Source organism: Nycticebus coucang, chromosome 18 (genome assembly GCF_027406575.1).
Source record: "Nycticebus coucang isolate mNycCou1 chromosome 18, mNycCou1.pri, whole genome shotgun sequence".
Taxonomy (NCBI): domain Eukaryota; kingdom Metazoa; phylum Chordata; class Mammalia; order Primates; family Lorisidae; genus Nycticebus; species Nycticebus coucang.
Genome location: NC_069797.1, coordinates 37,882,311 through 37,904,750, shown reverse-complemented (window position 1 = coordinate 37,904,750; position 22,440 = coordinate 37,882,311). Strand labels below are relative to the sequence as shown.

Genomic DNA, 22,440 nt, shown 5'->3' with positions numbered 1-22,440 from the left:
GGGAAAGAGTAACAGACCAGATTTTTGGTTTGAAAAGACCACCCTGGCTACATCATAGAGAGTAGATGGGAGGAGGCATGGGGGCAGGGAGGCTCTCAAGAGGCCTTTACAGTGGTCCAGACAGGAAATGATGACACTTCCATCCAGAATGTGGCCATGGTGGGTGGATAGCTTTAGCTCATGAGTTCGAGACCAGCCTGAGCAAAAGCAAGACCCTGTCTCTACTAAAAATAGAAAAACTGAGGCAAGAGGATGGCTTGAGCCTAAAAGTTGGACGTTGCTGTGAGCTATGACACCATGGCACTCTACCCAAGGTGACAGCTTGAGACTGTGTCTCACAAACACAAACAGGGTGGCGCCTGGGGCTCAGTGAGTAGGTCGCCAGACCCTTACACTCAGGGTGGCAGGTTTGAACCCGGCCCCGACCAAACTGCAACAACAACAAAAATAGCTGGGTGTTGTGGCAGGCACCTGTAGTCCTATCTACTCAGGAGGCTGAGGCAAGAAAATCATCCAAGCCCAAGAGCTGGAGGTTGCGGTGAGCTGTGATGCCACAGCACTCTACCGAGGGTGACAAAATAAGACTCTGTCTCTGAAAAACAAACAAACAAAAAACCAGAATGTAGCCATGGAGGTGGAGAGGACAGATTCAAATTGTGTTCACAAGGCAGATTTGACAGAGCCTGAGGCTTCTTGGGTGGGAGGGGGTAACCAAGGAAGATCCCTTGTTTCTGACAAAAGAGCTCAGGTGCATCACTATCTGTTCAGTTTCTCATCTGTAAGGTGGGGAGCAAAGTCCTGTGTGAGGATTCAATGAGTTATGTGTGGAAAGCATTTAGGACACGCCTAACACATTGCCGTCTTTATTATTGCTTTACAGTGTTGATAACTGTGGATGTATTTGAAAAAAATAATAACTTCTGCCCTTAGCCCAATAGTCGTTTCTGGCTTTGTAAGCCAAACGCAGGAACCCTGAATTTTCAGTTCTCTGCCATTTCCTACCTCTGTGATCTTGGGGACATTTCACCTCTCAGAGCCTCGGCTTCCTCATCTGTAAAATGGGACAAGAATCCCTGTTGTGAAGAGTCAAAATTTGATTATTGTATCCTGTCCAGGCGTCCTCAAACTTTTTAAAGGGAACCAGTTCACTGTCCCTCAGACCATTGGAGGGCCAACTACAGTTTAAACAAAAAAAAATATGAACAAATTCCTATGCACACTGCACGTATCTTATTTTGAAGTAAAAAAAACAAAACGGGAACAAATACAATCACACCGCCTCATGTGGCCCGCGGGCCTCAGTTTGAGGACCCCTGCTAGACACTGGAGGGACTGAGTGAAAGGCAGTGGAGAGCAGGGAGGACCCTCAGGTGAGCCCATTTCCATTCCCAGAGAACGGGAGCGGCGTGACACTTCCCCTCCGTAACAACAGAGGGCGATATGGCCGTCTGCGGCCCTGCCCGACCACGGAGGCGGCGCTCTGTCCCGCCGGAGGTCTTTCTTCTCCACGTGGGGACCCAGGATGGCTGCGGCGGTGGTGGTGAGTGTGCGTGGATGGGGGCGGGGGCGTCACTGCAGAGCGTTCGGGCTCGGGTCCGCCAGGCCGGAGGGAGGCGAAGTGGGGGCCGCGTGGACGGCCGGCGAGACTGACGCCCGGCCCGCTTGTTCGCTCAGGACGAGGCGGCGGCGGGTGACGTGCAACGGCTGCTAGTGCAGTTCCAGGATGAAGGTGGGCAGCTGCTGGGCTCCCCGTTTGACGTGCCCGTGGACATCACCCCGGACAGGCTGCAACTAGTGTGCAACGCGCTGCTGGCCCAGGTGAGCGGCCGGCCGGGCTAACCCCGCACCCCCTTCCCTGGGCCGGTGCGGTGAGAATCAGGGTACCCAGGGTCTGCGGTTCAGGTTTCCTCACTCCCCACCGACTAGTGAATGACCCACCTCCAATCCTTCTCAGAAGATGGAGTGACTAGGAAAGCGCTTTACACGCCGATCATCTGGGTCCACCTGCGACGAGAGGCTGCGTTTTGAACGCACTGTGTGTAATAGTTAATCAATTCCCTGTCACGGCCCTTGGAGATGGGACTCAGTAATATCCTCATTTCATAGTGTTGCCCGGAGGAACTGAATTATTTGCCCGATGCTATGCAGTAAGTAGTTGATTCGAAATTGGAACCCAAATCCGTCTTACCTAATGTTTACAGATGCGCTCTCCTGTGGAAGGAGAGGATGTTTTAAAATGCACTTCCTGGGCCCCACCCCAGATTTACTAAACCAGACTTTAGGGTGAAGCCAGTAGTCCATATTTTTAACCAGCATTTTGGATGCTTCTTACACAAATACAGCATGTGTAGTGGTTTGGAAAACACTGCATGAGACTGTATACTAACCCTAATCCCAGATGTTGGTGTTCTTTTTGAAGAACCCTAAAGAACCTGGACTAGTCATTAGCAATCCCGCTCAGTTGCTCTGAGCCCCCTCTTTTGTTATCTGTCAAGTAGGAATATTAATGTCTACTTCCCAAGTGGTTGTGAGTTAAAGATTTCAAAGTGGTGTATAAGTGTCCTGCAATTGCTGTTCAAGAATTTAAAAAGTCTTACTCGATTTGAAATGAAGTGGGTATCCCAAAGGGAGTAGCTGGAAAAAAAGAAAGCTTCACTTTCCACAGCTGAGCGGGAAGCATCCCTGGCAGAGGTGGCCCCTACACATCCTTTGATAAGGGGTTGCTCTTTACCGTTGCTATCCAGGAGGATCCCCTACCGCTGGCGTTCTATGTCCATGATGCTGAGATCACCTCCTCACTTGGGAAGACACTGGAGTCCCAGGCAGTGGAGACAGAGAAGGTCATAGACATCATCTACCAGCCACAGGCTATCTTCAGGGTCCGGGCTGTGACCCGCTGCACCAGCTCCTTGGAAGGTCACAGCGAGGCCGTCATCTCTGTGGCCTTCAGCCCCACTGGAAAGTAAGGACAGAATTGTAGAGGGGGTCTGTAAGTGTACAGCCTCTATCAGAGGTGGAAAGAGTCTCCCAGTGTTATGGTTGATAGAGCCTCAGGCTTAGGCTGCCTGCCATAGACCCAGGCTCTGCTTGCGGTTAAGGGGCTTTCCCAGTGGGACTTGGTCTCAAAGGCCAAGGACACCTGCCTTGGACAAACCTTTCCTGGACTGCTGAACTGCAAGCTCAGCTATGCGTCTTCTGAGATTATGACTTGGATAAGTCGCTTAGCTTTTCTGGTTAATTTTTCATCTGCGAAACTGGGACTAATGGCTTCTCCAGATATGTGAGAATAACAAGAAGCTTCAAAAGCTGGTTATAGCTATGTCCATTTTAGGAAGGAAGAGGAAAGAAATGACCCCTTGAGGTCTTCTCCCAGATGGCAGCAACAATGTTATAGTTCTCTTTTTGGAGAGAGGAAAGGGTCAAGCCCATATTTTGTTCCTAGAAGATGATTGAACAAGGTCTCAAGGTGGGCCAGCCTGGTGGCCCACACTGCAGAGGTCAAGTGTTTCCTCTTCCCCAGGTACCTGGCTAGTGGTTCCGGAGACACCACTGTGCGCTTCTGGGATCTCAACACAGAGACACCACATTTCACTTGCAAGGGTTAGTATACAATTAGGCATTTAGAGGGTCTTAATGCCATAGGGAGTGGCTGGTCTGCTCAACTCTTTAGTACCTGGGGAGGCCTAGAGCAGATTCCAACTCTTTGTCTGTTCCTAGGTAGAGATGGTGTGTACCCTTGAACTTGGCCAGCCACTTATAGATAAGCAGAGACTAGACCAAAGAGTTAAGGTGGGGTATGGGGAGGGGCGGGCTGGCTAGTATCAAGGAGAACCTGGCTTAAATCCAGCCTCTGGGGTGGTGCCTGTGGGTCAGTGGATAGGGTGCTGGTCCCATATACCAAGGGTGGTGGGTTCAAACCTGGCCCTGGCCAAACTGCAACAAAAAACAGCCCGGTGTTGCAGTAGGCACCTGTAATCCCAGCTATTTGGGAGGCTGAGGCAAGAGAATAGCCTACGCCCAGGAGTTGGAGGTTGCTGTGAGCTGTGATGCCACGGCTCTCTACCAAGGGCAATAAAGTAAGACTCTGTCTCTAAAAAAAATGAATAAATAAATAAATCCAGCCTCTGCCTTAGTGGTTCTCAAACTTTAGTACACATCAGAATCACCTAAAGGGCTTGTTAAAATACAGACTGCGACTCGGTGCCTGTAGCTCAAGGGGCTAAAGCGCCAGCCACATACACCACAGCTAGCAGGTTCAAATCCAGCCCAGGCCTGCCAAACAACAATGACAACTACAACCAAAAAATAGCTGAGCATTGCGACAGATGCCTATAGTCCCAGCTACCTGGGAGGCTGAGGCAAGAGAATTGCTTAAGCCCAGGAGTTGGAGGTTGCTGTGAGCTGTGATGCTACCGTACTTTACCCAGGGTGACAGCTTGAGGCTCTGTCTCAAAAAAAAAAAATACAGACTGCTGAGTTTCACCCCCAGGGTTTTAGTTTTGTTAGGTCTGTAGTAGGACCTGAGAGTTTGCATTTCTTTTTTTTTTTTTGAGACAGAGACTCAAGCTGTTGCCCTGGGTCCAGTGCTATGGCGTCACAGCTCACAGCAACCTCAAACTCTTGGGCTTAACCAATTCTCTTGCCTCAGCCTCCCAAGTAGCTGGGACTACAGGTGCCTGCTACAATGCCCAGCTATTTTTTGGTTGTAGTTGTCGTTGTTTGGCAGGCCCTGGCTGGGTTCGAACCCGCCAGCTCTGGTGTATGTGGCTGGCACCTTAGCTGCTGAGCTACAGGTGCCAAGCCAAGTTTGCATTTCTTTTTTTTTATTATTTTTATTTTTTTAGAGACAGAGTTTCACTTTATGGCCCTCGGTAGAGTGCTGTGGCCTCACACAGCTCACAGCAACCTCCAACTCCTGGGCTTAAGCGATTCTCCTGCCTCAGCCTCCCGAGTAGCTGGGACTACAGGCGCCCACCACAACGCCCGGCTATTTTTTGGTTGCAGTTTGGCCGGGGCCGGGCTTGAACCCGCCACCCTCGGTATATGGAGCCGGCGCCTTACCGACTAAGCCCACAGGCGCCACCCCCAAGTTTGCATTTCTTATAAATTCCCAGATAATGCTGATACTGTGGTATGGGGACCACACTTGGAAAACCATTGCCATACCAAAGACTAGCTGGGTGACCTTGATGGGTGGGAACTGCTTCCTGTCTAAGCTTTAGTTTTCTCATCCAAAAAATGGGGATGATAATTCTTAGTTTGCTTCATACCTTAGAGCTTTTGTGAGAATTACAAGGGGTGACTTGTATGGAAACACTTCGTAGCATGTATTAGATAAAGAATTACTAGAAAGTGACTGTGTTGTCTGTGCAGCAAGATGCACAGCTCTAAAAGGGTATGTTCTCCCTTTGCCTAGAAAACCTCATCTCTCCTTTTGTTTAAGCTTTCTCTCCCTTTCTTTCTTTTTTCCTTCCTTCATTCCTTCTCTTCCTATCTTTCTTTCCTTTCCTCCTTTCCTTCCCCTCCCTCTCTTTCTTTCTTTTTCTTTTTTTTTTTTTTTTTTTTGAGACAGAGTCTCACTAGGTTGCCCTCAGTAGAGTGCTATGGCGTTACAGCTCACAGCAACCTCAAACTTTTGGGCTTAAGCGATTGTCTTGCCTCAGCCTCCCAAGTATCTGGGACTACAGGCACCCACCACAATGCCCAGCTATTTTTTTGTTGTAGTTGTCATTGTTGTTTGGCAGGCCCAGGCTGGGTTCGAACCTCCCAGCTCTGTATGTGACTGGCGCCCTAGCCACTGAGCTATAGGCACTGAGCCTCCTCTTTCTTTTTTTCCTTTCATCTTTTCTATCTTTTGTTTTCTTTTGTAGAGAGTCTTGCTCTACCTCCCAGGCTGTAGTACAGTGGTTCAATCATAGCTCACTGCAATCTCAAGCTCATGGGCTCAAGTGATTCTCCTGCTTCAGCATCCCAAGCAGCTGGGATTACAGCCACACACGACCAGGCCCAGCTAACCTTTTTTTTTTTTTCCGTATTTTTTGTAGAGATGGGATCTCGCCTTGTTGCCCAGGCTGGTCTTAAACTCCTGGCCTTAAGCCCCAGCCTCCTAAAGTGCTAGAATAATAGGCGTGAGCTACTGCACCTGGCCTGGATCATTCATTTATTCAATAAACAGCTAAGGAGGATTTGCAGTCTGCTGCCACTGGGTATAAAGACAGTCCCCCATTTCTTCTCCCCCTGCTTTCTTAGGACACAGACACTGGGTCCTTAGTATATCCTGGTCCCCAGATGGCAAGAAGCTGGCCTCAGGCTGTAAGAATGGCCAGGTAGGTAATGGTTGGGGTAACTAGACAGGGACACCCTTCATAGGGGACTGCTGCAAATAAGGTTCTGGGGTCTTCAGGGAAGGTTGAGTGGGGGACTTTCATGGGGCCAGGGACTGGTTGGAGAAGATTATTCAGTGAGCTTATATCTTTCAGATTCTCCTGTGGGACCCAAGCACAGGGACGCAAGTGGGCAGGACTCTCACCGGCCACAGCAAGTGGATCACAGCCCTGAGCTGGGAGCCTCTTCATACGTAAGTGACACCAGCTGGGGCAAGTGAGGAGCCAGGGTTTCCAAGATGTCCCCCTTTTCTGCTCGGTGCAGGGAAGCTTTACATGAGGAGATGAGATGGGCAACCTGAATGACTATGGTGGTATGGCAGGCAGTGGGAAGGTCTCCCAGTTCCAGACCTGCATTGCTGCCTGGGAGGAGGCTGTTCATTATGGGGCCTACTTGTAGTACAGCTCGGTCTTGGGGTCAGAAAGATGTCAAGAGATTGTCCCTGGTTTTTGAGTTGGGACCATGGAGATACTGCAGGCAGAGGGGCATTGCCAGGACACAGGTGAGGTCACATCTCTCTGCCCCTTGCCAGGAACCCTGAGTGCCGCTATGTGGCCAGCAGCTCCAAGGACGGCAGTGTGCGGGTCTGGGACACAACCGCAGGTTGCTGTGAGCGCATCCTCACCGGACACACCCAGTCTGTCACCTGTCTCCGGTGGGGAGGAGACGGGCTTCTCTATTCTGCCTCCCAGGACCGCACCATCAAAGTCTGGAGGGCTCACGACGTAAGAGCTGGGAGGGTTAAGAAACTGATCTGGCAAATCTCAAGTCCCAGAACACTGGCACTGGGAACAGCCTTGGTGTCAGCAAGTCCAGTGTTTCCCAAATGGGTGCTGGGGCCCCATCAGGGGAAGTGCTTTGGGAGTGAGGGTTCTGTGGTTGGTGGTGCACCTAGTGGAGATTTCAGAGTCCCTGTTAGTCAAGCTCTGGGAATTCCTATTGTAGGAAGACTATTTAGCTTTATTAAACTACAGGGCCCCAGACTTACATAACCAGAGTTCCTGTATTTTGACAAATTTAACCTATCTCTACTGTGGAATATTTTCAGAAATGATGTCATGGGGCCGGGCATGGTGGCTCACATCTGTAATCCTAGCACTCTGGGAGGCTGAGGTGGGTGGCCTGTGTGAGCTTCAGGAGTTCGAAACCAGCCTGAGCAGGAACCAGACCCCATTTCTACTAAAATAGAAAAAACTACCTGGCATTGTGATGAACACCTATACTTAGGAGGCTGAGGCAAAAGGATCACTTGAGCCCAAGAGTTTAAGGTTGCTGTGAGCTATAATGATGCCACGGCACTCTACCTAGGGTGACAGAGTGAGATTCTGTCTCAAAAAAAAAAAAGAAATGTTGACTTGGATCGGTGCCTTCCTTTTACAAATGGGGAGTAACTTGATCCCAGAGGGATAATTGGATTGAGCTCATGGCACACGTGTGATGAAACCACAGGGTCCTAATTCCTAGCCCTATGCCATCCATCTCCTGGGGCTAATCACAGGATGGAGGGTGCTGTCTGTGTGTGTGTTGACCTGTCTGCCTCTCCCCTAGGGTGTGCTGTGCCGGACTCTGCAAGGCCATGGGCACTGGGTGAATACCATGGCACTCAGCACTGACTATGCCCTGCGCACAGGGGCCTTTGAGCCTGCTAAGGCCTCGGTTAATGCCCAAGAACTCCAGGGGTCATGTGAGTAAGCGGGAGAAGGAGGGGAGAGGGCTGTTGGGGAAGGGGGCCAGTTCTTGCATTTAATGGGGTGTTTGCTGTTTGTGTTGGATTTTCTTTTTTTTTTTTTTTTTATAGAGACAGAGTCTCACTATATTGCCCTCGGTAGAGTGCTGTGGCATCACAGCTCACAGCAACCTCCCAACTCCTAGGCTTAGGTGGTTCTCTTGCCTCATTCTCCCGAGTAGCCGGGACCAGAGGCGCCCAGCTATTTTTTGTTGCAGTTTGGTTGGGGCCAGGTTCGAACCCACCACCCTCAGTATATGGGGCCGGTGCCCTACTCACTGAGCCACAGGTGCTGCCCCTTGTGTTGGATTTTCTAACAAGCCTTTTCCCTCATCTCATTTTCTCCCCTTTGGTACCTGGACACAGTACAGGAGCTGAAGGAGGGGGCTCTGAGGCGATACAACCATGTGCGGGTGAGTGTGTGCCCTCCTCGAGCGTCCCCAGCTCTGTACTCTCCCCACCCAATACCTAAGACCCTGTCTGCGGCACCCAGACCCGTCCCTTCCAGCCGCAGCTCAAAAAGTACCTATTCCAAAAAGTTGTTCTTAATAATCCTAGCTTGCAAGCCTAAAATCTTGATGCACTAGGGATCATTTTATTTCATTTTTGGTTTTGTTCATTTGCTGGTTTGTTTATTACATTCCCAAGGTATCTCTTTTAAGGTCGTTTATACATTCATATGGTCTAAGTGTTAAAAAAAAATACAAAAACGTAAGAGTTGAAAAGTCTGTCCTCTCTTTTGTGCAGTCATCCATTCCTTCTGGAAGCTTTTGGTGCTGCCAGTGTCTTATGTGACCTTCCGGAGATTTCATGCATGTCCATATGTGTGTGTACCGTGTATGCAGACAAATACACTCGCACATACATACAAACACACGAGCCACACAAGGTCCTTCTCATTTTTTTTTTTTTTTTTTTTGTGGTTTTTGGCCGGGGCTAGGTTTGAACCTGCCACCTCCAGCATATGGGACCGGCGCCCTACTCCTTGAGCCACAGGCGCCGCCTGGTCCTTCTCATTTTTAACACATCATTTCATGCTCTTTTTGTGTGTTATTTTATATCTTAGAAATCATCCCATTTGTGTGTAGGGTTTCTTTTTTCCTTTTGGGTACAGTGATTTGCATGGAGTCTCATGTGAGTGAGAGGCTGACCTGGGCCTCCTTCCTCCTAATTCTGGCCTCTATCACTGGTGTTGAGTGATCAGTGGTGTATGTTTGCTGCTGAGCTGGGGCTCTCCTGTCCAACACCACATCCAACACAGTGTCCCTTCTGCTTCCCCTAGGGCCAGGGCCCAGAGAGGCTGGTGTCTGGCTCAGATGACTTCACCTTATTCCTGTGGTCCCCAGCAGAGGACAAGAAGCCCCTGGCACGGATGACGGGACATCAGGCCCTCATCAACCAGGTGCTTTTCTCTCCCGACTCCCGCATCATGGCCAGTGCCTCCTTCGACAAGTCCATCAAGCTGTGGGACGGCAGGACGGGCAAGTGAGTTGGGATGGGAGCTGCTGCTCTGTCTGGAGTGAATAGTGGGAGGATCCTGGTGCTGACACTTCCCAGTGTGTGACCCTGACAGGTGCTGGGATTTTCCAAGCCTCTGTTTTCTGTAATAGGCAGATCCCTATCTCTCACCTTTGTTACAAGGTTTAAATGAGACTGTATTTAGGACCAGCACTGAGTGGTCACTAAAAATACTAGTTTGTTTCATATCTCAGGGGAGAAGTGATCTTAGACCTAGCCAGGGGCAGGGATGCAGCTCTGGAGGAGGTGAAGTGGTAGGAAGGTTTGTGGTACAATTATGTGGCCTTCTCAAACGTGGGCCACAGAACAGTAGCATCAGCATCACCTGGGAGCTGGGTAGAAATGCAGAGTCTGGCTTAGGCTGGTCTCCAACTCCTGAGCTTAAGCAGTCTATTTGACTCAGCCTCCCAGAGTGTTAGGATTACAGGGCAAGCCATCACGCCCAGCCCAGAATCTACATTTTAATAAGGTCACCAGGTGATTCTGTGACCCATCCAAATTTGGGAAGTCTTGGCATAATGAGGTACAGTGCCCTTGGGGTTAATCAAGTTGGAAGAGAGGCAAAAGCCAGGAAGGAAAAGGAGCCAGGCACGCCCTTATTAGGGATATATAGGAGCCTACGTTTCTATCATTGTGGGTTTTCACACACCAACCCTTTGAAATAGGCAATTCAGTTCCTTTCTAAGCTTTGCTTTTCTCTTTTCTTTTCTTTTCTTTTTTTTTTTTTGTTCGGAGACAGGGTCTCCATCTTAAATTCCTGGCCTCAAGTGATCCTCCCACCTTGAACTTCCCCCCTCCTTCCCAAAGCACTGGGATTATAGGCATGAGCCACCATGCCCTGCCTTGTTCCTTTTTGAAAGAAGAAAACTGAGTCTTAGGCCTAATGGTTGTCTAAAGTGACACAGCTGAGACTATATTGACTTGAAAGCTGCACGTGGGCCTTGCTCACTGTTATTCCATGTCCCTGTCAGCACACAGCTGCTGCGTTGGTTGGAGGGATGTCAGGCCGATGGGCTAAGCACTGGCGTCTGTGGCAAGCCAAGTCATACAGGTGTGGCGGCCTGGCAAGAGGTACCCTAAAAGCAACTTTTTAGCAGAAGTTTTACAAATAGTGATAACCAGCAGTGATTAAAATGGTCTGAGGCAGGGCCAGGCAGTGTGATTTCGTAGAAGTTCCCAGGTAATTCTAACAGACAGCCAAGGTTGAGAACCACCGCTGTGGGCATAGGGACTGTTCCGACATGTGTGAAGATCTACCATCCATCATTGTCTTCCCTGGCCCAGGTACCTGGCTTCCCTGCGTGGCCATGTGGCTGCTGTGTACCAGATTGCATGGTCAGCTGACAGCCGACTTCTGGTCAGTGGCAGCAGTGACAGCACACTGAAAGTGTGGGACGTGAAGGCCCAGAAGCTGGCCATAGACCTGCCTGGCCATGCGGATGAGGTAGGGCCAACCCTCACGGGCAGAGGAGGAGCTTGGATTACAGCCCAGCTCTCTTCCCCTCACCGCCCCTTGCCTTCCTCTTCCTCCTCCTTGGTTTAGGTGTATGCTATTGACTGGAGTCCAGACGGTCAAAGAGTGGCAAGTGGTGGGAAGGACAAATGCATCCGGATGTGAGTACGGGGGTAGAGGCTGGCATGCTCAGCTCTCCTGCCTTTGCACTTTACCTTGTGACATAGAATTCTGCAGGCTTCCCAGGTGCCCAGACTGTCCTAACGAGGTCTGTGGAGCCAGGTTTTCAGCAGGCAAGTGAGAGAGCCACCGGAATTATGGATGCTAGGGGATACCCTCTCTGGAGGGTGCTTCCAGGGTCTCTCCAGCACTGGAGCTGAGCTGAGCTCAAATCCCACTTCTGCCTTGTATGCAATCACAGAGAGCGTGGTTAACCTATCTCTTGAGAATTGTCAAACCCTCCTAGACAGGAGCGGCAGAGATAGGGTGAATACCTTTAGGGACCTAAAGCATATGTACTTGTAAGGGTCATCACTATATGGCTGTGGCATCCTGAGGGCCAGACCCTGGATGGAGGTCCTGGCTGAGGCAGGCAGCGGGTGGGTAGCTTGAGTTTGGGTGACTGGAGTAGGGTCTGAGCTTAAACACAGGCTTTCTCCAGCAGGCCCTGGGATCACATGACAGCCTCCCTTTGCTCATACCCCTCCCCTTCTCAACAGATGGAGGAGATGAAGAGTCCCACAGTTCTCTGGGACCAGCAGCTGGACTCTACCTCTGGCAGCTGCCTGCCCTGCTGGAGAATAAAGGCCAGGGAGGCCATGTACACTCCCTCCTCACCAGTGGTGGCCTGAGAATGCACATGGCCTGCTGTCCTTGCAGACCCTAGTGGGGTCTCCCCACAAGTCCCCAGCCTGTGGCATGCCCTGAAACCAAAACTTGGAAGTGACAGGACATTCTCGCTGAACTCAGCAGCACTCTGTAGGCTGCTGGTGCTGGGAGGCTAAGCGGAGGCCAAGCTCTGATGAAGCCCTGCTGTTCCTGCCGCTGCCTCTTTCCGGTCAGTTCTGTTTGAGGTCAGACCCCAAGTTCTGTGACCAAATAAATTATATTTTATGTGTTTGGGTTATAATTTCTTCTTTGTTTTTCTGATTTTTTTTTTTTTTTTTGTAGAGACACAGTCTCACTTTATCGCCCTCAGTAGAGTGCCGTGGTGTCACACAGCTCACAGCAACCTCCAACTCCTGGGCTTAGGCGATTCTTCTGCCTCAGCCTCCCAAGTAGCTGGGACTACAGGCGCCTGCCACAACACCCAGCTATTTTTTTGTTGCAGTTTGGCTGGGGCCAGGTTTGAACCCGCCACCCTCGGTACATGGTGCCGGCGCCCTACCCACTGAGCCACAGGCGCTTGTTTGTTTTTTGGAGACAGTCTTACTTTGTCACCTTTGGTAGAGTGATATGGTGTTATAACTCACAGCAACCTTAAACTCTTGGGTTCAGACGATTTTCCTGCCTTAGCCTCCCAAGTAGCTGAGACTACGGGTGCCTGCCACAATGCCTGGCAATTCTTCTATTTTTAGTAGAGACAGAGTCTCTTGCTCAGGTTGGTCTTGAACTCCTCAGCTCAAACAGTCTACCACTTTGGCCTTCCAGAATGCTAGGACTATAGGTATGAACCACCGTGCCCTGGGTTATGATTTCTTATCCTGGAACTTCCAGGGTTCAACCAAGGTCTATGCTAAATCAATTTGTCTAGTCCCTTTTCTTGCACTGGACTACACCAAAGCCAGGCTGACCAGGAAGTTGCCTTCCCTCTCTTCCCCGTGCCTGCAAGGAAAAGGCCAGTGTGAAAGTGGCCAGAGGAGAATCTAGCTCCCTGCTGTCTACTGTGGTAGCCACTAGCCACAAGTGGCTGTTCAGATGAACTAGAATTAAGTACGGTTAGAAAGCAGTTCCGGGCAGTGCCTGTGGCTCAGTGGGTAGGGCGCCAGCCCCATATGCTGAGGGTGGCGGGTTCAATCCGGACCCTGGCCAAACTGCAACACAAAATAGCTAGGCATTGTGGCGGACGCCTGTAGTCCCAGCTACTCGGGAGGCTGAGGCAAGAGAATCGCCTAAACCCAGGAGTTGGAGGTTGCTATGAGCAGTGTGATGCCATGGCACTCTACTGAGGGTGACAAAGTAAGACTCTGTCTCTACCAAAAAAAAAAAAGAAAGCAGTTCCATAGCCATGCTAGAAGCCCCAGTGTTGGATGGCCCAGATAGGGGTTTTCATTGTCATAGTCCTGCTGGCCAGGCCTATGGGGCCTTTGGGGCTGCATCTACCTGGCCCGCAGCACACTTCTGTGGGCCCTGCCAACACCGAGTCCTGTACTGGGCCCTCAAGATGGAGTCAGGAAAGCCATAGTTGTCCTGGAAGGTGCACTCTCCACAGTGGAGGCAGTGGTACAATACAGTGCTGTAAGAGCTTGGAGCAGAAGTCGGTATGTTCTGATGGGGAAAGCAGGGGTTTTTGTTTGTTTGTTTGTTTGTTTTTGAAACAGAGTCTCAAGCTGTTGCCCTGGGTTGAGTGCTGTGGTGTCATAGCTCACAACAACCTCCAACTCTTGGGCTCAAGCAATCCTCTTGCCTCAGTTTTTCTATTTTTAGTAGTGACAGGGTCTCGCTTTTGCTCAGGCTGGTCTCTAACTCAAGAACTCAAGCCATCTACCCGCCTTGGCCTCCCAGAGTGCTAGGATTGCAGGCATGAGCCACCATGCCTGGCCAGTTTTTTTAAGAAACAGGATCTTTTCTCTGTTGCCAGGCTGGAGTGCAGAGGTACAATTATAGCTTATTGCAACCTTAATTGCTTGGTCTCAAGTGATTCTTCCATGTAGCTGGGATTCTTCCATGTAGCATGGATGTGCCACCATGCCAGTTTATTTTTAATGTCTTACATGGTCTTACTATGTTTCTCAGGCTGGTCTGGAACTCCTGCCTTAGCCTCCCAAAGTGCTGGGATTACAAACGTAGCCACCATGCCCAGCCCTGGAGGATGGTTCTTTGCCCCATAAGAACTTACAGGTAATGAAAGGAATCTCCACCAGGACCCAGGTCTTAGACCAAGACCTGGCCCTGCATGCAGCCTGGCTCCATCTCCCCTGCTTCTAATGCCAAGCTGGTCCATGAAACAATCTCAGGTTGGATTTCTAAGCCATTCTTGTATAAGTTGCCCAGGGCCCTGGCACTTCTAACATCTGGTGCCTTCTCACCCTCTTGCCCTGTCAGTGCACTTAAGACTCTACATCACCTAGCTATGCTTCTCAGTTTCTACCCTGCACAGCTCTGCAGTGAGGCTACATGAGGGGTGGAGAGAGCTGCCAGTTGCTGGCCAGTCTTAGTGCCTGGTGCTTGTTCTGCCGCACAGACCCTGCACCCATGTCTGGAAGGTGCTCATGAACCCATATTTTTGATGAGAAAACAGCAAAAGCAGCTTAAATGATTAGCCATGGCTTCACATCCTGTAAAAGGAAGAGTCAGGATTAAACCAAACCCTTCCCTAAAGCTTGCATTCTTTTTTTTTTTTTTTTTTTTGTGGTTTTTGGCCGTGGCTGGGTTTGAACCCGCCACTTCCGGCATATGGGACTGGCGTCCCACTCCTTGAGCCACAGGCGCCGCCCTTTTTTGCAATTTCTGACCAGAGCTGGGTTTTAACCCACCACATCGGGCATATGGGACTAGCGCCCTACCCCTTTGAGCCACAGGCACCGCCAGCTTGCATTCTTTGTGCATGTCCCTCTAGAGCTCAAATCTAGCCTAACAGTCTCCAAGCTGTCACATCTGTCCTCAACCACTGTTTCTCTTGAGCAACTGCCCACGAGACAGGGTGATGGGGGAACCAAGCGGTGGGTGGTGGTAGCATCCCATTGCCCAGCCCACCCTTGTTTTCCATGCCCCCACCCATCTGGACTCTCAGTCCTAGCAGAAGCTGGGAGGTGGACAGCAGCCGGCCCACCTACAGCTGTCCACAGCATGAAGCACAGTTTGGTGGTGCTGGATGACCTGCAGTTCTTTAATGAGGGACCTGGACCCCGCCCAGATCTGGGGAAGGAGGGAGCCTAAAAGTTGTGGGCAGTGGTTGAGCCTGTATGGGCCTGAGATGCCTCCAGGTGAGTTAGGGCCCCTGTATAACCTTGACCCCAGCCCAGAAGTGGGGTTCCAGTAACACTCTGACAGGCCCTGGGCCAGCAGGGGGGTCCTTGGTTCCCTAGCATAGTACTGGTTCCTGAGGGCCCGGGGCCGAAGCTGAAGGTAGGTGAGGGGCTTTCTTGGGGCCTTCCCTCTTAATAGGGAAATAAGTACTCTAGATCTTCTAGCCTCCGCATCTCCTCCAGCCCCATGGACACGGTTCTCCGCTGGGGTTCCTTGCGTTGCACAGTGATCTGGATGGGGTTGTTCTCAGGAAAGCTGTTGAAGTCAGTGGCCAAGGTTGCAAACTGAAGTGAAACAAGAAACCCCCTCAGAATTCCTTCCCAGACCCGAGCCTAGGGCACTGTGTCACCCTTCTTTTGTCTAAGTGGGATCTTAGCCTTATCCAAACTAGCTGTTAACACAGGAAACATGTTCCTGGCCACCCTGCACTGTTCCTCCTTCACTTCCCTCTAGCCTGTCTTCCATTTCCCTCAATGCTCTTGATTTCCCAGCCCACTCACAATTATTGGTACTAGGTTGAGGCATCTAAAACCCAGTGGCTTTGGGAGATGAACATTGCAGGGATGCTAATACATTAGTTTACATTCCTAGTAGGTCTCAGGATAGCTTAATCCTTAAACCTCCAAGAAAAAAAAAACCTGTATGCTTGGTTCAGACAGAAGGCCAGCTAGCAAGGAGATGAGTTGTGGGTATATAGGGGTGTTTCCAGCCCTCCCTGGACTCAGGGACCCTCTTCTCCTAGGGCTCACTTTGTAGGGCTTGCACCACTTCCCCACCCCTGCCGTGTTTGCTGCGCGAACAGTGAGGCAGTAACATGTGTTAGACTTCAGCTCCATCAGCTTGACAGTGGTGCCCATGATCTTGTTGAAGATCCAGGGACGATTCTTTGCCTTGGGCGGCTCATCTTCACTTTCCTTGGGCACTTCCTGTAATAGGACCTGGTAGAAACTGACCTGCTGCTTGCCCAAGGCATACGTCCAGGAGATCTAGGGGGAAGAGAGAGCCCCCACGCTTCCTCAGAGGTGTCCTATTCTCTCTGCATCTCCCACCCTACTGGAGTCACAATGCCCCAGTCCCATCCCCCACTCCTGCTGGACTCAGGCAGGTCTGACGGAAGGTATCAGGCACTCCCAACACTTCATGTGGCACCCCCTGCCCCACAGCGCATGCTACTATGGTTGGCAGCCCACATGCACCCTCATTCCATATTTCTCCTAGGCTGCGTTAGAGAGGGACCTTAGAGATCATCTTGTCTAGAGAGGGACCTTAGAGATCATCTTGTCTACCTGTAAGTGGGGTTACAGATCCAGAGAGGGCAAGTGATTGGGCTATGGTCACACAGCAATTAAGTGATAGAGCCAGGGTTCAAACCCACAGCTCTGGAGCCCATACACCTTGCCCTACAATGATGGCTGCCAAGCCTGGCTATGCATCTTGGAGTTTTTATAACAACTCAGATTCCTGGGCCTGCTCTGATCTGGTCTCTTATTCTCCATTTCTCCTCATTCTAGGCCAGTGGTTATCAACCTTTAGTGTGCATTAGCATACTCTGGAGGACTATTAAAATGTAGATTGTTGGGGCAGTGCCTGTGGCTCAGTGGAGTAGGGCTCTGGCCCCATATGCGGGAGGTGGCAGGTTCAAACCCAGCCCCAGCCAAAAACTGCAAAAAAAAAAAAAAAAAAAATAGATAGATAGATAGATCGATCCTGGCCAAAAACTGCAAAAAAAAGAAATATAGATAGATAGATAGATTGATTGATTGATTGATTGTTGGCCCCCACCCCCACAGTTTCTGATTGAGTAGGCCTAAGTGTAGTGGTGGTGGGGAGACAAGAATTTAAATTTCTAGCAAGTTGCCACGTGATACTGACACTGTCCGTCTGGGACCATACTTTTGAGAAACACTGCTTTAGGTCATCCAACAATGAGATTTCCAGATTTATCCTCCTAAAATACAACTCAAATTATATGCTTTTTTCTTTTACTTTTTTTTTTTTGGGAGACAGGGTCTCTCCATGTTGCCCAGGCTAGTGTGCTGTGGTGTCATAGCTCACAGCAACCTCAAACTCCTTGAGCTCATGTGATCCTTCTGCCTCAGCTCCCCCAAGTAGCCAGGACTACAGGTATGGGCCACCATGCCTGGCTAATTTTTTCTATTTTTAGTAGGGACTGGGTCTCACGCTTGCTCAGGCTGGTACTGAACTCCCGAGCTGAAGCAATCCTCCTGCCTCAGCCTCCTAGAATGCTGGGATAATAGGCATGAGCCTCCACACCTGGTCTAATATAAAGCTTTGTGCAAAGCTGTTCCCTGTTGCTTAACAAAAAAATCTATAAAATAGCCTAACATTGAAGGACATCCTGGAAATGACCCCAGAATGACATTCCTCTTCCTCTCCCCTTCCCCCCCTTCCCATAGTCTAGGGCAGTCTAGGGTGATACTGACATGTAGCCAGTATCACCTGGCAATTTGGGGGGTTTTTTGTTTAAGAGACAGTCTCACATTATCGCCCTTGGTAGCATGCTGTGGCATCACAGCTCACAACAACCTCCAGTTCTTGAGCTTAGGTGATTCTCTTGCCTCAGCCTCCCGAGTAGCTGGGATTACAGGTGCCCAGCTATTTTTTGGTTGCAGTTTGGCCGGGGCTGGGTTTGAACCCGCCACCCTCAGTATATGGTGCTGGCGCCCTACCCACTGAGCCACAGGCACCGCCCTCACCTGGGAATTTGTTACCAGTGCAGATTATCAGACTTGCCCCCAGACCCTCTAGGGATGAGGCCAGGAATCTGTTTTAACAAGATGATAGGTAGGGTGGCGCCTGTGGCTCAAAGGGGTAGGGCACAAGCCCCATATGCCGGAGTGGTGGGTTCAAACCCAGCCCCAGCAAAAAAATGCAAAAAAAAAAAAAAATTTTGGGTGCGCCTGTGGCTCAAGGAGTAGGGCGCCGGTCCCATATGCCAGAGGTGGCGGGTTCAAACCTAGCCCTGGCCAAAAAACAAGATGATAGGCAGTCTGTAGGTATGAGTGATGAAAGTGTGCCAAGCCCTGGATTAAGACTTGAGATCATGGGTGGTGCCTGTGGCTCAATGGGTAAGGCACCAGCCCCATATACCAAGGGTGGTAGGTTCAAACTCGGCCCCGGCCAAACTGCAACAAAAAAATAGCCGGGCATTGTGGCGGGCACCTGTAGTCCCAGCTACTTGGGACTGAGGCAAGAGAATCGCCTAAGCCCAGGAGTTGGAGGTTGCTGTGAGCTATGTGAGGCCAGGGCACTCTACCGAGGGCCATAAAGTGAGACTCTGTCTCTACAAAAAAAAAAAAAAGACTTGAGATCACTTGAGGCTATTCCTCTCCTCCCACACTTTCTCCTACCTAGCTTTTGCCAGGGTTGGCCCCTTCATGGAATGCCTTTCCTCCATCTCTGGATGTTTAAATCCTATGTCTGTGTCCCAGCCCAAATGTTATCAAAAGCCACCAAACTGGCTTGGCCTCTGTGGCTCAAGTGGCTAAGGCACCAGCCACATACACCTGAGCTGGTGGGTTCGAATCCAGCCCGGGCCCGCCAAACAACAATGACGGCTGCAACCAAAAATAGCCGGGTGTTGTGGTGGGTGCCTGTAGTCTCAGCTACTTGGGAGGTGGAGGCAGGAGAATCGCTTGAGCCCAGGAGTTGGAGGTTGCTGTGAGCTATGATGTCACAGCACTCTACCCAGGGTGACAGCTTGAGGCTCTGTCTCAAAAAAAAAAAAAAGCCACCAAACTTATTCCTGTAGTTGGAAGTAATGTTTCTTTCCCTCCAAACTCCTAGTGGCACTTGATTTGAACTTGTCTTACAGCATTGAGCCCTTTCTATCTTGCACTGGAGTTCTTTTGCAGTGCAAGAATGCTGCCTCCCTGGCTTGGCACCTGTAGCTCAGCAGCTAGGGCGCCAGCCACATACACCGGAGCTAGCAGGTTCGAATTCAACCTGGGCCTACCAAACAACAATGACAACTACAACCAAAAAATAAAAATAGCCAGGTATTGTGGTGGGCATCTGTGGTCCCAGCTACCTGGAAAGCTGAGGCAAGAGAATTGCTTAAGCCCAGGAGTTTGAGGTTGCTGTGAGCTGTGATGCCACTGCACTCTACTGAGGGCGACAAAGTAGACTCTGTCTCAAAAAAAAAAAAAAGAACTCTGCCTTCCTAAACCATGAACTTGAGGTCAGGATGCAGGTGGTAGACATCCTCGTGCTCCCCACAGAGCACAGCCATGTGCATGGCATGGTAAGCTTTTGCTACAAGCATGGATGAGGGATACGCACCACTGCTGTGGACTCACTGACAGTGTGTTCGCAGATGAAGGGGGCCTCTGGCAAGTCCACAACCACCGAGGATTCGGAGTGTGTTGAGGAGGTATCTGTATCCAGCTCAGGGTTGTCAAGGTCCAGCAGGCCCCTGGGAGTCATGTGGGACTTAGATTGGCGGGTACAGATGGTCAGGTCCCCCTTCTCTGTAGCCTTGACTATTGAGGAAAAACTGAGTCTGTTCAGCTCCCCCTCCAATATTCCTGCAAAGAAACTGCTGTTGGGCTGGGTGACGGCCAATTTGATGGGGTTCAGCAAGGTGGATGAGAGCGGGGAGATGCTGGTGTCATCAGAGCTGCATTCGGAATCCTCCATGGGCAATGGCTTCCTGGAGCGGGAGGGAGGATGGGTGGGTCAGAGGAAGGAAGCCACCCCACCCTATTCTGCCTGAGGCCCGGGCTTGGACCTGACCTACCAGCTTTTGAAACTCCTTACTGCTCTGCAGCAGCGAATCAAATTCACCAGGCACTTACTAAAAGGCCAGAGTAAAGTGCCAAGGTTTCACAGCTCACAGTAACCTCAAACTCTTGGGCTTAAGTGATCCTCTTGCTTCAGCCTCCGGAGAGCTGGGACTATAGTCACCCATCATAATGCCTGGCTAGTTTTTCTATTTTTGGAGATGGGGGTCTCAGTCTTGCTCAAACTGGTCTTGAACTCCTGAACTCAGCCCACATCAGCACCCCTTCACCAGCTAACTCCTTCCCTTCCCTGGAGATGTAGCTCATAATATCACCACCTCCAAGAAGCCTCACTTAACTGCAGCATCTCCCAAGATATACTAAACCCCTGTTAAGCCCTCTGGTTCCTGAACGGATCCCGTCACAGCACTTGCCAGACCGTGCTGTATCATTCTCGTTATTACCTGACCCACCCCCAGCCTCCACGCACCAGACCAGAAGTTCCCCGAAGGCAGGAACCGTGCTATCTGGATCTATATTCCCAGAACCTGAGATTGAGTCAGACACCTTGAAAGTGCTTAAAGAGTTATGTGGAATGGCGTAAAGGAAACCCAGACTCACTGACGAGGAAAGGTAAGCCTCAATCTAAGGGAAGACAGGTGAAGAGGAAAGAGGACAAGGAGGGTGGGGGTTGGCTGGTGATGGTGAGCACCTCAGCCAAAGCAGGGTGAGTAGCACATCAAGAAAACGGACTAGGCTCAGCGCCTGTGGTTCAAGCGGCTAAGGCACCAGCCACATACAGCTAAGCTGGAGGGTTCGAATCCAGCCCGGCCCGCCAAACAACAATGACAGCTGCAACCAAAAAAATAGCCAGGCATTGTGGCTGGGGCCTGTAGTCCCAGCTACTTGGGAGGCAGAGGCAGGAGACTCGCTTGAGCCCAGGAGTTGGAGGTTGCTGTGAGCTGTGATGCCACAGCACTCTACCCAGGGTGACAGCTTGAGGCTCTGTCTCAAAAATTAAAAAAAAGAAAGAAAATGGACTAATCCAGGAAGGCCTCCTGGAGGAGGAGGTCCACATACCTAAAAGAACTGATTTGGGGCTCAGGAATACATAGACAGGCCCAACCTGCACACACGCTCTTCCCTGTGAGTCCAGGGACTGGGTCATGACAAGTTAAGAACATGACGTTTCTTTTAAGTTTCTCTTCCTGCCGCCCAGATCCACCCTTAGGAGAAAAGGACCAGACTTGTGTCTTACGGTAGGTTGATGGTGTCATCCTCCAAGAAATTAACCAAACTGCCTCTTGAGGAAAGTGGGAGTCCTTTGCTCGTGACTGTCCGGTTCATAGACTTGGGGTTTGGAAAGGGCTTTGGCATTTGATCAAGTACATTTATGACATTGAGGTTTTCTTTCTTCATCATGGCCTCTTCCCCATCTCCCACTTTATAGACTGTCTCTGATGCCATCTGGTTTGTTTGGGACCACAGCCGTTACCATGCAGGACAACCAAGCTGATAGGAAGCAGAGAGAAACTGTGGGGGCAGTGAGCCCTCCCTTAGTTTGGGTGGGATGGGGTGCATGAGCTGACTTCATAATCATCATAGAGTGTAACAATTAGGGGCCAGCCTGCTCCTGTTGTGAAGCTGCTGCTGCCAGGCTGGCTATGAGGCTGGAGAGTCCAAAGGTCAGCTTTATGAGACGGGTAAAGCCATGGAACAAACTGCATGGCCCCTCAGGCCCCTTCCAGCTATAATACTCTGTGGTTATAGCAGCCCTGCTCTTCTTTGAAGATCTCAAAATGCTAACACCTGTGTGCTGCCCAGGGAAGGAGAAGGATGGTGAGAAAGGCGGCTTGGGTATGTGTGTAGGGGGGCAATATGGGGTAGGGTTTCTGGGAATGGAAAACTGTATCTGATTCGCAGGCCGCAAACCCTGCTGTGTCCAGTTGTGTAGGCACAAGGAAAGCCCAGATGGTCCGCTGGCATTCAGAGCCCACAGTTGCCCAGGCTTCACGGTTGGAATTTCAAATGTGCCACACATCTGGAGTACCTTCTTGTGTTTCCTGACAATGGTGGGTGTTGCAGAGGGACACAGAGGCCACACATGATCTCTGCTCACAAGGAACCTGCTTTATAGTAGGAAAACATATACAACTTCAGAGAGTGGGAGCGGGGCTGTTAAAACGACATTAGCTTTGCACTTAGATGTGGGGTTGGAGTCCAGTCCTGGGCTTACTATGTAACCTTTGTCAAGTGATTTAACCTTGCTGAGCCTCAGTTTCCTCATCTGTGAAATAGGGATAGGGATCCCTCATAGGCTTGTGAGGAGATAACCCTGTAAAGTTGTTTTATTTCTTCCGTGGACAAGGAAAAACATTTAAAAACCAGACTATAATCTTTTGTGTTCTGTATGCCCAATAATTCCCCCC

General features: G+C 50.5%; 2 protein-coding genes across 2 annotated transcripts; one reads left to right on the top strand and one right to left on the bottom strand.

Moving 5' to 3' along the window:
* The first annotated feature begins 1,493 nt into the window (after window positions 1–1,493).
* On the top strand, window positions 1,494–12,198 carry NLE1 (notchless homolog 1). Its single transcript, XM_053569890.1, has 13 exons — window positions 1,494–1,540; window positions 1,675–1,818; window positions 2,745–2,962; window positions 3,521–3,600; window positions 6,250–6,326; window positions 6,480–6,577; window positions 6,917–7,109; window positions 7,933–8,068; window positions 8,477–8,523; window positions 9,393–9,595; window positions 10,913–11,072; window positions 11,172–11,242; window positions 11,801–12,198. Exons 1-13 carry the CDS (start codon window positions 1,523–1,525, stop codon window positions 11,811–11,813), a joined length of 1,458 nt encoding a protein of 485 aa, XP_053425865.1. The 5' UTR covers window positions 1,494–1,522; the 3' UTR covers window positions 11,814–12,198.
* A 3,141-nt stretch (window positions 12,199–15,339) lies between these two features.
* FNDC8 (fibronectin type III domain containing 8) lies at window positions 15,340–21,478 on the bottom strand. The gene is made up of 4 exons (XM_053570287.1): window positions 21,270–21,478; window positions 19,572–19,941; window positions 16,019–16,255; window positions 15,340–15,553 (listed from the first exon to the last, which is right to left on the bottom strand). Exons 1-4 carry the CDS (start codon window positions 21,476–21,478, stop codon window positions 15,401–15,403), a joined length of 969 nt encoding a protein of 322 aa, XP_053426262.1. The 3' UTR covers window positions 15,340–15,400.
* Window positions 21,479–22,440: the final 962 nt, after the last annotated feature.

Bases quoted from the DNA above. Each gene is read 5' to 3' on its own strand.
- NLE1 (XM_053569890.1), top strand. The intron at 8,069-8,476 runs GTGAGTAAGCGG...ACCTGGACACAG, and splicing joins CCAAGAACTCCAGGGGTCAT to TACAGGAGCTGAAGGAGGGG. The intron at 11,073-11,171 runs GTAGGGCCAACC...TCCTTGGTTTAG, and splicing joins TGCCTGGCCATGCGGATGAG to GTGTATGCTATTGACTGGAG.
- FNDC8 (XM_053570287.1), bottom strand. From the start codon at position 21,478: ATGGCATCAGAGACAGTCTATAAAGTGGGAGATGGGGAAGAGGCCATG. The intron at 19,942-21,269 runs GTAAGACACAAG...CTCCCGCTCCAG, and splicing joins GATGACACCATCAACCTACC to GAAGCCATTGCCCATGGAGG. The intron at 16,256-19,571 runs GTGCGTATCCCT...TCTTCCCCCTAG, and splicing joins TCAGTGAGTCCACAGCAGTG to ATCTCCTGGACGTATGCCTT.